The sequence below is a fragment of the Malus sylvestris genome, chromosome 10 (assembly GCF_916048215.2).
Source record: "Malus sylvestris chromosome 10, drMalSylv7.2, whole genome shotgun sequence".
NCBI lineage: Eukaryota > Viridiplantae > Streptophyta > Magnoliopsida > Rosales > Rosaceae > Malus > Malus sylvestris.
In genome coordinates, this window is record NC_062269.1 from 40,350,488 (window position 1) to 40,365,027 (window position 14,540).

General features: G+C 35.2%; 1 protein-coding gene and 1 long non-coding RNA gene across 4 annotated transcripts; both read left to right on the forward strand.

The window, feature by feature from the left end:
• The first annotated feature begins 1,638 nt into the window (after nucleotides 1-1,638).
• Nucleotides 1,639-3,670, forward strand: LOC126586735 (putative cyclin-D6-1). Of its 2 annotated transcripts, none has more exons than XM_050251674.1 (6): nucleotides 1,639-2,040; nucleotides 2,213-2,299; nucleotides 2,393-2,488; nucleotides 2,668-2,869; nucleotides 3,072-3,202; nucleotides 3,275-3,670. In XM_050251674.1, the coding sequence occupies exons 1-6, from the start codon at nucleotides 1,732-1,734 to the stop codon at nucleotides 3,557-3,559; spliced, it is 1,110 nt and encodes a 369-aa protein (XP_050107631.1). In that variant the 5' UTR covers nucleotides 1,639-1,731; the 3' UTR covers nucleotides 3,560-3,670. The 2 variants fall into 2 exon arrangements, with proteins under 2 accessions (XP_050107631.1, XP_050107632.1); XM_050251675.1 differs by having other exon boundaries at nucleotides 1,642-2,040; nucleotides 3,287-3,670.
• A 5,027-nt stretch (nucleotides 3,671-8,697) lies between these two features.
• On the forward strand, nucleotides 8,698-10,943 carry LOC126586739 (uncharacterized). Of its 2 annotated transcripts, none has more exons than XR_007610889.1 (4): nucleotides 8,698-8,930; nucleotides 9,249-9,432; nucleotides 10,365-10,438; nucleotides 10,572-10,943. It is a non-coding gene; the product is annotated as an uncharacterized LOC126586739 (long non-coding RNA). The 2 variants fall into 2 exon arrangements; XR_007610890.1 differs by having other exon boundaries at nucleotides 8,901-8,924.
• The last annotated feature ends 3,597 nt before the right edge of the window (nucleotides 10,944-14,540 follow it).

Here is a 14,540-nt window from a genome sequence, read left to right on the forward strand (position 1 = left end):
GAGAGCAAATATGCACTTATATATACCTATATGCATACATTTCCACAAGCATTGTGAACAATTAATGCATGTGAGTGCCATTATGAGTCCTGCACATCCATAACCGTCTACGCTTAGGAAGCTGCCAAAAGCATATAACTATTCAATAAATTCGGTCCATATATAAATTGAAAAAGAAGTGCAAGAGCGAGCATGATGTTATGTAAGATCAAATTCTTGAAAACAGCAGCATGATAAAATGGGGAGAGGAGAAAGATGGTATGGCTGTGCTGTGCTGTGCCAGCTACTGCTAGTAGTTCTGTATTTTGTGTGTATAGCGATGGATTTAGTAGCCTTCTCTTTTGAATGTACCGGCGTTTATCGCGGAAAATGGGACGATAGATACCACAACTGTCCGTGTCTCTCTTAACATCTTGGTACACACACACACACACACACACACACACACACATATATATGCTATGTTCTGTAACACCCAAAAGGGACCACTAATTGTCACGCTCTTCTGCTCATAATAGTTTTTCACCATTGAATTGCCAATTGAAAGAAAACTATCCGATCGATTTCAGTCCCAACTATAGTCCAATTGGTTTATCTGTACACTCCCTTAACAATGTGTTCCGTTCCAAACTGTTTGTATTTAAAAGTAGCTACGGTAAAATATTACGGAACAAGTTACGGTCATTTAGTCGGGCCACGAAGAGGAGAAAAACTCTCGTATCATAGGGATATATATAGCTCCGAGATAAGGAAGTTTTTCTCCATACAGAGTTGATCCTCATGTTTTTAATAATAAAAATAAACAAACAAAACTTTTTTTTTAACAAACGATATTATCTACACTAAGGGGGTGGGCAAGTGAGCTAAGCCTCACAATGGACTAACAATAATATGGTTCAAATTCTCCTATGGTGAGGATCAAACTAAAAACATATGACTTACAAGTGAAGCGAAATATTATTAGACTATATTACCAAATGGCAACAAAAATAATATAAATTTAGGGTTTTGAATTACCCCCTAAACAGAATAAAAGAAATTCTAAGGTGAATGTTAGATTTAAAAGTGGTTTGACTTAACTCTTTAGTCATTGTTTTTTGTTTTTATTTGGACTGACAAGTCATTCTTATATTTCTTTGCATAAGCATCATTAACTTCTGCATTAACAGTGATTAGTTTTTTATGGACGATTAGTGATCAGTTAGATCCACAGTTAAGGGTCAGTGGGTATTGTTTTCTCCCTGACATATACAATTCCCAAAAGTCTTGATAAAAAATAAAGAATGCAAACAAATAAATAAGGGAATTAGCCTAATGCAAGGTTTTTTAATTTTTCAATGTGGGAAAGTTATTCACACTCTCATATATATGGTCTGTTTACATGTAAAGAAATTGCAAGTCTAACACATAAACAATTTAACCCGATGAGTAGAAAACTTACGGCTACCAGCTTCACAAGTAGTTTTTTAACTTTTTGATGTGAGACAATTCTTTACGTCTTTATACTTTTCTCTGTAGGCGGTTAAAAAATTCAGTAAATTGAACCAAATTTATGCTGTTTTCTTTTTCAATGAGGAGAGAATGAGTAAAAGGGACCAACATGCATATAAGTTAATGGAGAGAGAGAGAGAGAGAGAGAGAGAGAGAGAGAGAGAGAGAGAGGACTGAGTAGTGAATGTGAAGACTTAACCACACACAGGCACAGCAAAGCAGCTTCTTTATCAGCACAGAATGCGAAGCTTCTCTTTCCCATCATCATTATTACTCTCTTCAAATTTCTGCTCCAACGTCCTCTCCTTGACCTCCTCATTCACTCCTCACAACCTACAAACACAAACAACTTCACTAATTCAGAACCAAATCAACCAAGAAGCAGACATGGATTATGAGTTTGATCTTCAAGAACACAACTCCGATACAATCCCAGATCTCTTTGCCTCAGAAAATGATCACATGCCCTCCCAAAACTTCCCAAACAGCTCAAAACACACTGATTTCTACTTTACTTTTCGCCATAAAGCAATTTCTCGGTTTTTACAGGTAAAGAAACGAGATATTATTGACACTAAAAAAATCATTCCGCATTAACCCCTTTATAATATCGTTTGTTAAAGGAGTGTATAATGACTTTTTTGGACTTCATGATGGCTTTGTGCTTCTATTAGTAATCTACTTCTTCAGATTGGTCTGAGCTTGTGACAATTTTTATCAGGTTCAGTATTCTTGCAACCTTGACCCTTTCATACCTTACCTTGCCATTAACTACCTGGATCGATTCGTATCGAAGTGCGATATTCCGGTAACAAAGAAGTTCAGTTTCTTAAATTCCAAGATAATGTCACATTTTTAGCTCTTACTTCTTAATTAGTTTAGAATGTCATTCACATTGCAGCAAGGAAAGCCTTGGGTCTCAAGGCTTGTGGAAGTATCTTGTCTATCTCTAGCTGCAAAGATGAAGAACACGCCCTTCTCCTACTGTGATTTTCAGGTAACTTAATAGCCCTTCAATTGCAGCATGACCGCTCTCTTGCACCTAAGTTCAAATCCTCCTTCTCATAGAGTTAAAATAGTTTACAATATCGTTTAAAAAAAAAACTGAGAATGATATATACAATATCTGAAGCAGAAGAGCTAATTGTTTTGCTTAAATGCTTATATATGTAACAGAGAGGGGAAGGTTTCGTCTTCGATGTGCAAACGGTTCGTAAAATGGAGCTTCTCATTCTCAACATTCTAGATTGGCGGATGAGATCGATAACTCCTTTTTCTTTTCTGCATTTCTTCTTGTCTTCGCTGGAATTAAACGACCGGCCATTTACACAAGCTCTCAGAAATCGAGCTTCGGATATCATCTTCAATGCCCATAATGGTACTACTTATTAATTGTTCGAGTACTTCCGCTTCATAGATTAAGGCTAGTGATTTTAACGCTCATCTTTTAGACACTGCACTTTCACGTGCGAGTAAAAAAAAAACGAAGAATGTCAAAATCGCTAGCCTAAACTGATGCGCGATTAATAAATTATTAATTATAACTCACAACCCTTTCGTTTTTTTGAATTTGATTGCAGAAATTAAATTTGTAGAGTTTAATCCATCAATAATTGCAGCATCAGCTGTCCTATCTACATGCCATGAGCTGCTCCCATTGAAGTTCCCTTCTTTTAAAGCTTCACTATCATCTTTCCAATATGTAAATAAAGTAAGAACAATATCAACATTACAAATTTTCAATTAATTAAAAAAATATCATACGATTTAATTAGTATTTAAGTTTTTATTTCAGGAGAGTTTGTTCAAATGCTTCAATTTTATGCAAGAAATGATAGAGAATGAAAGGTTGGATACTATGTCCTGCACAAGAACCCCAGTGAGCGTTCTCGACCATCGCCCCACTAGATTTGAAAGTGAGAACACCATTAGCGACGTGGCGACCACCACCACATATCCTTCTGTTTCTTGGGCAGCAGAGAAGAGAGACAGCAAAAGGCGTAGATTAACTGGTACTTTCTGCAGTGAAAATATGTTCAAGCTTTCTCATCATGTTCAACAGTGCTGATTTGTTTGGTTGTCTCTATGCCTCACATGTAATAGTTATCTTCCGATAGATGCACTAGTTGTTATATCACGATGTACATAATAAGAGAAATAAAAACATAATTATCTAAAATTGGTGTTACTCAAGAATCTTTCATCCGACTTAGTCCTTCGTCGGGCAAAAAATTTATGTGGGACTTGACTTATCACTGAATTGTGTTGAGTGTCACTACCACCAACTCAAAACTTGCCATTTATTAAACCAAATTAATAAAAATAAAAGGCTTTATTTTCTCAAGCGCACCTCCTCCCTTCTTGCTGTTCCCACCAACCCACTCCCATTCCCATCATTAAATCAATCCATGCCCAAAAATATACTTGAATCTTGTTCACTTCACTTCGTACCTAGAAAAGCCTTGTTATTTTTCTTCTATTCATCGAATTGTTTATTTTGCTTGAATAAATATATAGCATATATTGTTTCTGTGTTGTTTTAGGGTTTTATAGAGATTTGTTGAGTGACACTACCACCCACTCAAAACTTGTCATTTATATAAAGAGAAAAGCTAAAAAGACTCTCTCAAGGTGGGACTCTCCATGGACTATGCCCACTCTGTAATGTGTTTCAACAATCCGAATCGTTTATATTTTAGAATATCATTCATAGATTATCCTTGCAAAAGATTAGACGAATACAAAACTATTAAGACATTCATTTGTAGTTAATAGACGAATACAGTTTTACAAAGAAATACTAAATTTAATCCAATGATCATATGATTTTGGATTTGAATATTTTTGGTAGACATGATTTTTGAGGTAAGACCTAGAAGATAGACGGTTAAGATCTTTGAAATACATTACAAAATGGACCCTATAAAAACATACGTAAAAAATAAAAATAAAAATAGTGTTACAGATCCGTCCCCTCACTAGTAGAAAAACATGTTTGCGCGACGGAATCTTGCGCGACGCAGCAAATTTCGTTGCGCAAAGTCTGTTTGCGCGACGCCAAACACAACACGTCGCGCAAATGGTCTTTGCGCAACTGCAGTTTGCGCGACGAAGGTCGACGTCGCTCAAAACTGCTTTGCGCGACGTAGGTGCACTTACGTCGCGCAAAACAGTTTTGCGCGACGTCGTCCTTCGTCGCGCAAAGTTTTGGCGCCAAACCTACACTGTTTTACATTTTTTTCTAAATTTTTTCCTAACTTTGCGCGACGTAGGTGCACATACGTCGCGCAAAGCGGTTTTGCGCAACGCAAGTACACCTACGTCGCGCAAAGTGTTTTTGTTTTTTTTTTGCTTTTCTTTTGGGGTTCTTTCATTGCCTTTTTCTTTTGTGGTATCCACTTGTGTAAATATTTTAAATTGACGATCGAATTAGTTCATTGTATTCATATAGGTTTAAAGAGTGTAGCTGTAAAAAATCATCAAAATTGGAGTTAAAATAACCGTTAAATCGTGATTTTTCGTTTATAGCCGTCGAAAAAGTTTGTCCCGTACTTAGTCTTTGAATGTTTGTTTTTTTCGATTTTTGGCGTATGCGATTTCGAAGCATATACAAACATGTTTGACGGTTGGATCGTTGAAATTAGTTTCGTAAAATGCGTATCTCATCAAAACCATAGATTCGCTAACATTTAAAGTTTATTTATACTTTCATTAAGTATAACATAAAATTTTGTGGTGTCCACTAGTGTAAATATATTAAATTGAAGATCAAATTAGTTCATTGTATTCATATAGGGTCAAGGAGTGTAGCCGTAAAAAATCATCAAAATCGGGGTTAAAACTACCGTTAAATCGTGATTTTTCGTTTAAACCGTCGAAAAGTTTTGTCCCGTTACATTATCTCTGCATGTTTGTTTTTTGCGATTTTTGGCGTATGCGATCTCGAAGCATATGCAAACAAGTTTGACGGTTGGATCGTTGAAACTAGTTTCGTAGAATGCGTATCTCATCAAAACAATAGATTCACTAACACTTGGGAGTTTATTTATACTTTCATTAAGTATAACATAAGATTTTGTGTTATCCACTTGTGTAAATATTTTAAATTGACGATCGAATTAGTTCATTGTATTCATATAGGGTTAAAGAGTGTAGCTGTAAAAAATCCTCAAAATTAGAGTTAAAAATAACCGTTAAATCGTGATTTTTCGTTTATAACCGTCGAAAAGTTTTGTCCCGTTACTTGATCTCTGAAATTTTTTTTTTGTGAATTTTGGCATATGCGATCTCGAAGCATATACAAACAAGTTTGACGGTTGGATCGTTCAAACTAGTTTCGTACAATATGTTTCCCATCAAAATCAATGGTATATGTATTTACTAAGTATATTTTCATTTATTTATTTTGTACTTATAAGCAAAAGGGCCAAAAAAAAAAAAAAAAAAAAAACAGAAGACTTTGCGCGACGTAGGTACAATTGCGTCGCGCAAAGCAGTTTTGCGCGACGCAGTGGTACCTACGTCGCGCTCTGTTTTTTTTTTTTTTTTTTTTGGAGTTCTTGCATTGCCTTTTTCTTTTTGTGGTATCCACTTGTGTAAATGTTTTAAATTGACGATCGAATTAGTTCATTGTATTCATATAGATTTAAAGAGTGTAGGTATAAAAAATTATCAAAATCGGAGTTAAAACTACCGTTAAATCATGATTTTTTCGTTTATAGCCTTTGAAAAGGTTTGTCCCATTACATAATCTCTGAATGTTTGTTTTTTGCGATTTTTGACATATGTGATCTCGAAGCATATGCAAACAAGTTTGACGGTTTGATCGTTGAAACTAGTTTCCTACAATGCGTATCCCATCAAAATAATAGATTCACTAACACTGGAATTTATTTGTACTTTCATTAAGTATATCATAAGATTTTGTGGTATCCACTTGTGTAAATATTTTAAATTGACGATCGAATTAGTTCATTGTATTCATATAGGATTCAGGAGTGTAGCTGTAAAAAAATCATCAAAATTAGAGTTAAAATTACCATTAAATTGTGATTTTTCGTTTATAACCGTCGAAAAGTTTTGTCTCGTTACTCAACCTCTGAATATTTGTTTTTTGCGATTTTTTGCGTATGCGATCTCGAAGCATATACAAACAAGTTTGACGGGTTGATTGTTGAAATTAGTTTCGTAGAATGCGTATCCCATCAAAACGATAGATTCACTAACACTTAAAAGTTTATTTATATTTTCATTAAGTATAATATAAAGATTTTGTGGTATCCACTAGTGTAAATATTTTAAATTGACGATCGAATTAGTTCATTGTATTATATAGGATCAAGTACTATAGCTATAAAAAATAATCAAAATCGGAGTTAAAACTACCGTTAAATCGTGATTTTTGGTTTATAACCGTCGAAAAGTTTTGTCCCGTTACTCGACCTTTGAATGTTTGTTTTTTTCGATTTTTTGCGTATGTGATCTCGATGCATATACAAACAAGTTTGAAGGGTTGATTGTTGAAATTAGTTTCGTAGAATGCGTATCCCATCAAAACGATAGATTCACTAACACTTAGAGTTTATTTATACTTTCATTAAGTATAACATAAAGATTTTGTGGTATCCACTTGTGTAAATATTCTAAATTGACGATTGAATTAGTTCATTGTATTCATATAGGATCAAGGAGTGTAGCTGTAAAAAATCATTAAAATCAGAGTTAAAACTACCGTTAAATCGTGATTTTTCGTTTATAACCGTCGCAAAGTTTTGTCCTGTTACTTAATCTCTGAATGTTGTTTTTTTTGCAATTTTGGGTGTATGCGATCTCGAAGTATATACAAACAAGTTTGACGGTTTGATCGTTCAAATTAGTTTCGTACAATGCGTATCTCATCAATTTCAATAGTATGTGTGTATATATATATTAAGTAAATTTAAATTTATTTATTTTGTACGTATAACACTTAAGAAATTGAAAAACATGTATATTTATTAAGTAGCTTTAAATTTATTGCAATTGTTATAAAAATATATTATTGTGCGTTTTATGTAAAAAAAATTGAATTGGAAGGCAGTAAAATTACATTTCCAGTACATTTTATAGTATTTATAAAAAAAAAATAAAAAAAAACCTTGCACGACGCCACATGTACTTGTCGCGCAAAAACCCTTTGCGCGACGTCGAAAAGTAAACCTGCGTCGCGCAATGTGTGATAATTTTGGCGGTGCACTTCTTAAAAATAGGCGCTTTGTTTAAATTTTCGCTATCTGTGATAAACCCGAACTCTCGCTTCTCACTCGGTCTCCCGAACTCTATCTTCTCACTGAACCCTTTCTTCTCACTCGGTCTCCCTCATCTTCTCACGCAGGTGAATCACCCTCTCTCTCCCTTTCGCTCACTCGGTCTCTCTCTCCCCAAACCTGAACCCTCCCTCTTTCTTTCCCTCTTTATTTCTGAGTTGTGATAAATCTGAACCCTCCCTCCTTCTTTCCCCTTCTTTCGAACCCAATCTTGAACCCTCCTTCTTTCCCCGTAGACCCCAAATCTCCCTTTCTTTCTTTCCCTCATTCTTTCCCCTTCTTTCGAACCCAATCTTGAACCTTTCCCCGCAGACCCAAAATCTCCCTCTCTTTCTTTCCCTCGATTTACTGAAGAAACTGTTTGATCATCAATGACTGGTTTTGTTAGAACGAGATCGAAACGGGTCACTTACCCGCTCGACGACCGGGTGAAAGATAGACTCGTAGGAGGATACAGCTCCGGACCTAGTGACGCCAGCAAAGGAAGCAAGCACTCCGGCGACTACGACTCCCCTTGCCTCTCCGAGCTCGTCCGCGGCTGGGTTTCACGACAACCAGTCGAATCGGGTATTGGGCCGTGGAAGGGATTTTTTAGTTTCTTCTTTTTCTTCTGTAGGTGTATGGGTAAGGAAAGGACTTTTTAAAAAATTGGTGGAAGTTTCTGTAGGTGTATGGGTAAGGAATGGACTAATTAGGAACAAATAGTGGGGTTAGGAGGTAAGTCCATATCTTCCTCAGTCAGAGTAATATTCAAATTAGGGAAAAGACAAGTCCTCACTATATTTCCTTTACATTTCCTTATTTGAGCACACTGTTAAGCGGCTTCTGCTTGTGTTATCTTTAATTAACATTTCCATTTAAACAGGCTCAGAGGATTGGATGGACTAATTAGGAACAAATAGTGGGGTTAGGAGGTAAGTCCATATCTTCCTCAGTCAGAGTAATATTCAAATTAGGGAAAAGACAAGTCCTCACTATATTTCCTTTACATTTCCTTATTTGAGCACACTGTTAAGCGGCTTCTGCTTGTGTTATCTTTAATTAACATTTCCATTTAAACAGGCTCAGAGGATTGGCATGATCAACACTCTGCAAGAAATGTGTAATGCTCCACTTGGCATGATCAAAGTTAAGGTGCAACTCTTTTTTATATACGCCACTTATCCTTTTTAATTCTTCCCATTGGGGTGGGTGCAGGCAGAATAAGCATCTTGAACCTTGACCATCATTGTTAAGTTCGGTTTGTTCTTCTTATGGTTCTGTAGCTTTAGTTGATGCTGTTGGTTCTTCCTTTCCATCATATTTAAATATACTATTAATAACAATATTAAATACAAGTGTTTGTGGTGGTTTAAGTGTATTGATTTGTACATTTAAGTACCCATCTCTGCACATTGTTTCTCATATTCTCTCTGATATGGTGGCGGGGATTTAATTTTCTATGTGTTATAGTGAAACAGATAATTCATTGGACACTCAAGTACCATTCCTCCCTTTGGTTGAGGTTTCAGTGAAGGCTTTACTTGTCATATCATCAGTAGCTCTACCTGCAGCTCCAAGTGCAGCGACACGAGTTTTGTTCTGTGCTCATCATCCATACTTGGTTGGAACTGCAAAGAGAGACGCAGTTTGGAAGGTAAATCTTTCTCATCAGTAGCTGTATAATCTGATACATTCTAATGCAAACCTTCCTAGTATTGGGCCGTGGAGATAGCTCTATGCTTTGTTTGATGCTTTTCCAAACCTCACTTGGTGTTTCTCAATTCCAAATTTGTCAATTCGGAAAACAGGAATCTGTAATATGTCTTACAGCATGGTATTTTTGAGATAGCTCTACTGCCGGTTGATTAGCTCACCTGGCCCTCAAGTTGTGCCAAGTTTCAATTTTACAATATAGACAATCCATAGTGTAGGTTACTTACATTAGTACGGAATTGATTGTTAATTTATTGTGTAAAGATAAAGTAGATCCCACTTTGTTGGCATTTATAGAAAGACCATGATGAAATTGTTTTGCATCTTTTCAGTTTTGACGAATGATAAGTGTTATTAATTTATGAAGTGATGGATCAACTTTTATGTTATTATGAAATCTGTTGGAGAAGCAGAGTATATGGACTGATATGAAATTCGTTGACATGTTTATGGCTTGGTTTAACTTTTCAGTTATTTTTTTGTGATAATTTCTGTTAAGGAGAAGCAATGGAGAAAATGATAGCTACAGAAGGACTCGAATGCATTTCTTAAAATTCTGCACTTGCTCTAAACACCAAATAGACATCTGATCAAATGATGAATTGTAATTAGAAGGATGTAAGAATGCCATCTTTGCTTATACATTGTTCTATGTGCACTATAAAATATTGAAAGAACAGAATGTCATCTTTCAGTATATACACGCAGACTCATTCGGTCTTCTCACAAAGTTTTGCAATTTTGTTCATCTGTATGTGTGTTTTGTGTATGAACATGGAGGTGTTCTTCTTGTACAAATTAAAATGTGAAAATGAAGCTATGAATTTGGTTTAGTTTGGTTTTTATTAATTTGGTTTTTTTCTTCTTTTGCAGTTTCTGGTTGAAGGGTTTTGATCTTTTTTTAATCAGTTGAAAGCGATAGACGTGGGTTTTTATTTTGTGAAAAGGTATAAATTCTCCACAGCAGATTTGCTCCTCCTCCTCCCATTTTCTCTCACTCATCATATAATATGGGATTTATTTTGTGTCCTATAATAGTACTTGTTAACCATATATATCTCTTTGCAATGAATGCCTCAGGATGTGGTGTTATATGCCTAAACACGTATATGTGCAGAGGTTGATGCATTGAAGGAGGAAGTGACAACCCTAAAGGGTCAGCTTGTGATCTAGGAAGAGCGGATGAGGGCGCAGCTGAGGGCCTAGGACGAGGAGATGAGGAACTATGCTGGGACGGTGAGAGACCTTGTACAAGACATACAGATGTCCGGCCTCTAAATCTCGCTACCACCACCTCATCTTGCTCCACCTTCGACCTCAGAGCCATCTTGTCGTGCCAATACCTAGTAGCCTGATGTATTAAAATTAGTTCACTTGTAGTTTTTTCTTTTTTGTTCGAACATCTTGTATGTACATTTTCATATATTTTATAATTAAAATATAATTAAATAATTTTGCTTGGTTAACTAATTATTCTTCAAACTTTAATTATAATATTTATCAAAAATTTAAAAAAAATATTATTTTTGACCAAAAAAAAGGGGTTTGCGCGACGAACAAACGGGCTTTGCACGACGCAGGACGTACGTCGCACAAAGTGGCTTTGCGCGACGTAGCATGCGTCGCGCAAAGCCACTTTGCGCGACGCACGATATACGTCGCGCAAAGCCAATTTGCGCGACGCATGTTGCTTGTACGTCGTGCAAAGTCTAGCGTCACTGCCTTGGCGCGACGGTTAGCGCGCGACGAATGTTGCGTCGCGCAAACCTTTAGGCAACGATTTTTTACTTTGCGCGACGAAGGTACCTACGTCGTGCAAAGTGTTTTTTCTACTAGTGCCTTTTACTATATGATATCTTATAAAGTAAGAGTAAGTGTGTCTGGTTACCAAATGAGCTATTCAGACTCTATAATAAAACTACACTAGACATAAGCATGTAATTTGGTTATGGAATTAATCATACCGTTGCTAGCAGCTGCAACAAACAATACAAGGATACAACAGCAGATTTAAACATAAATATTCTAGTTCTAGTTCTATTAATGATGATTGCTGTTCGATTCTTCTTCTTGCTTTGAGTCTGCCTTTTAAATATTATTTTTTCATGTTTTACTTTTAAATATTATTTTTAGGTTTTATGTTAATATTCTTAAATTATTAAACAATTATTATATTTAATGTTTTAACCAGGGAGCTTTATATATAGAGACAATTTTTTTTTTTATATTTCAAGGAACTCCACTAGTTTTTAAACATGTCAAGGAGAGACAAAAACATAAAAACAACTAAAGCCTAGTCTAAAAATATGGAAACAATGTTTTAAAATACCACCCATACCCCTAAGGCTTTAGGTCTGTTAATAGAACTTAGCCCTCATAACTCCAACAAAATTAAAAGCTTAACTCATCCTCGACTATTTCTGCAGAATCAGTTTTGAAACTATATGTAGAATCAATTTGTATCCTCTATTACTAGAATCAGTTCAATCCATCATCGACTATTTTTTGCGGAATCAGTTCAATCATTCATCGACCATTTTTGCATAATCAATTCAACTTGTTATCGACCATTTTTGCAGAATCAGTTCAACCCGTCGTTGACCATTTTTGCATAATCAGTTCAATCAGTCATCGAGCGTTTTTGCAAAATCAATTCAACCCATCTTCGACTGTTTTTGTAGAATTAGTTCAACCTGTCCTTGACAATTTTTGTAAAATTAGTTCAACCTGTCCTCTTGCAATTCAACCTTTCCTTGGTTATTTTTGTAGAATCAATTCAACCCGTCCTTGACCGTTTTTGCAGAATCAGTTCAACTCGTCTTCGACCGTTTTTGCAGAATTAGTTCAACCTGTCATCAACTGTTTTTGCAGAATCAATTTAACTTTTTTTGCATAATCAATTCATCCCGTCATCGACCGTTTTTGCATAATTAGTTTAGCCCGTCCTCGATTGTTGTTGCATAATCAATTCAACCCATCCTCGACTGTTTTTTCAGAATCAGTACCCATCTTTGACCATTTTTGCAGTAGTTCAACATGTCATCGATCATTTTTGCAGAATTAGTTCAACCCGTCTTTTGATAAATGACAATGTGTACAAAATTTTACTAATTCATCTTTTGGTTTATTAAGTCGTGGGTTTGTTCAATAAATTTTCATTTGCAAAATCCAGTTCTTGTATTATTTTTTTCATTTTACACATTCGAATTTTTGATAGAATTTTTTTTCTGTTAACATAGAATCATAGATTGAGATAAAAAAAGTAGAATTTTGAGGGAGAGAAGCAAGGCAAAGGTCTTCTAATTCAGAATTTGTTTGATTTGAAACTCATCTTAAATTGGTCAATGGAAGGTTATCTGTGATAAATCATGTTTGATTTGAATATCATATATTATAAAGAAGCAAGAACATCCTTCAATCCAATTTCAAGGCACATTTAACTTGAAAAGGGAAAAAATAGAAAGGAATTATATCCGTCTAACAAATAATTACAACTAGATGGGAACTATAATTGTTCAACTAAAAATGGGAATGAGATGGTAAACTAGGTATAGGTCATAGAAGTTCATTCGCATCATTAAATTAAAGGAAATATAATGAAAAAAGGCTTCAAAATTTTGAATTGTAATCAAAAGCCATATAGTAACTTTATTTAATGATAAGGACAAAAGAAAAAAAAATTATCAAACGCGCGTCCAGTCTCCTTTGCCATTGCATCTTCCGGTTGCTTCTTTTTCCAGTACTCATCAGTTGGGGTCCAAAAATTGCCTTGCCCTAAGAATGTAGTACCGTTAAGTTTCATAAACACCGTAGTAAGTTTCATAAATAGCGTAGTAAGTTTTATAAACAGTGTCGTATTTCATGAACATTGTGGTAAGTTTCATAAACAATGTAGTACCGTTAAGTTTTATAAACAATATAGAAAGTTTCATAAACAGTTTGTGTGAGGACACGTGGGTCCGCGCACCAAATTTTTTTTATAAATTTTTTAATATTAAAATTATGTCTTTTTTGTTAAAATTTAAGTTCTTTTGTCATTTTTATTAAAATTTAAGATTTTTTCATTAAAATTTAAGTTTTTTTCATTAAATAAAGTTATAAAATGATTTTTTATTAAAATAAATTTAGCACAAACCCGAAAGTTCCCTTAAATCAAGGGAGTTTTAACGAAAAGCCCACGGTACTGTTCACTTTAACGAAAAACCATATTTTTACACTAAAAAGTCAAACCTGGTACTATTCACTTTACCCTTTATTTTGTCCTTATCATTAAAACTCAAAGTTTTCAAGCCCTTTTCATTAGTTTTCCATTAAATCAATCCATGTCCAGAAATATACTTGAGTTTTGTTCACTTCATCGAACCTAGAAAAGCCTTGTTATTTTTCTTCCACTCATCAAATTCTTTTTTTGTTTGAATAAATATGTAGCATATATTGTTTTTGTGTTGTTTTAGGGTTTTGTAAGGCTGTGTTTAGTGGCACTACAACTCACTCAAAACTTGTCATATATATAAATACATTTTTGGGAATTTAGGGTATCCAATAAGATCCTCTTTGTGAGGATCGTGGAGATCTATGAATCGTATTTGTTTATTGTATATCGTGCGGTCAGTTTTTGTCAGATACTATTTGTGTTTAATTTTAAATAAAAAAAATTAAATGATTTCTGACTCCACGATGTACGATGAACGGACATAATTCACGGATCCCCAGAATCCTCACAAAGAGGATTTGGTGAGATCCGAATTCTTAAACCAACTCCAACCCTTGGAGTAAGTCTCAAATTTTCCGTTCTATTCCCCCTCCCCCCCCCCCCCCCCAACAACACATTTCATTCCAACCCTTGTTCTAAAATGGGGTTAAGTGTTAGAACTAATAAAAAAGCCAAAATTCGGCCAAGATTTAGGCCAAAGTTAGTGGGCTGGCCCACTTGTGTGAGTGGGAAACCAGCAATTGGAGATCACTTCCCCAACTGACGCGCCATACTCTCCCAACTCTCCAGAGCTTGCAAGGTGGCGACCCCACCCACGTGGGTTGTCTCGGCCACTT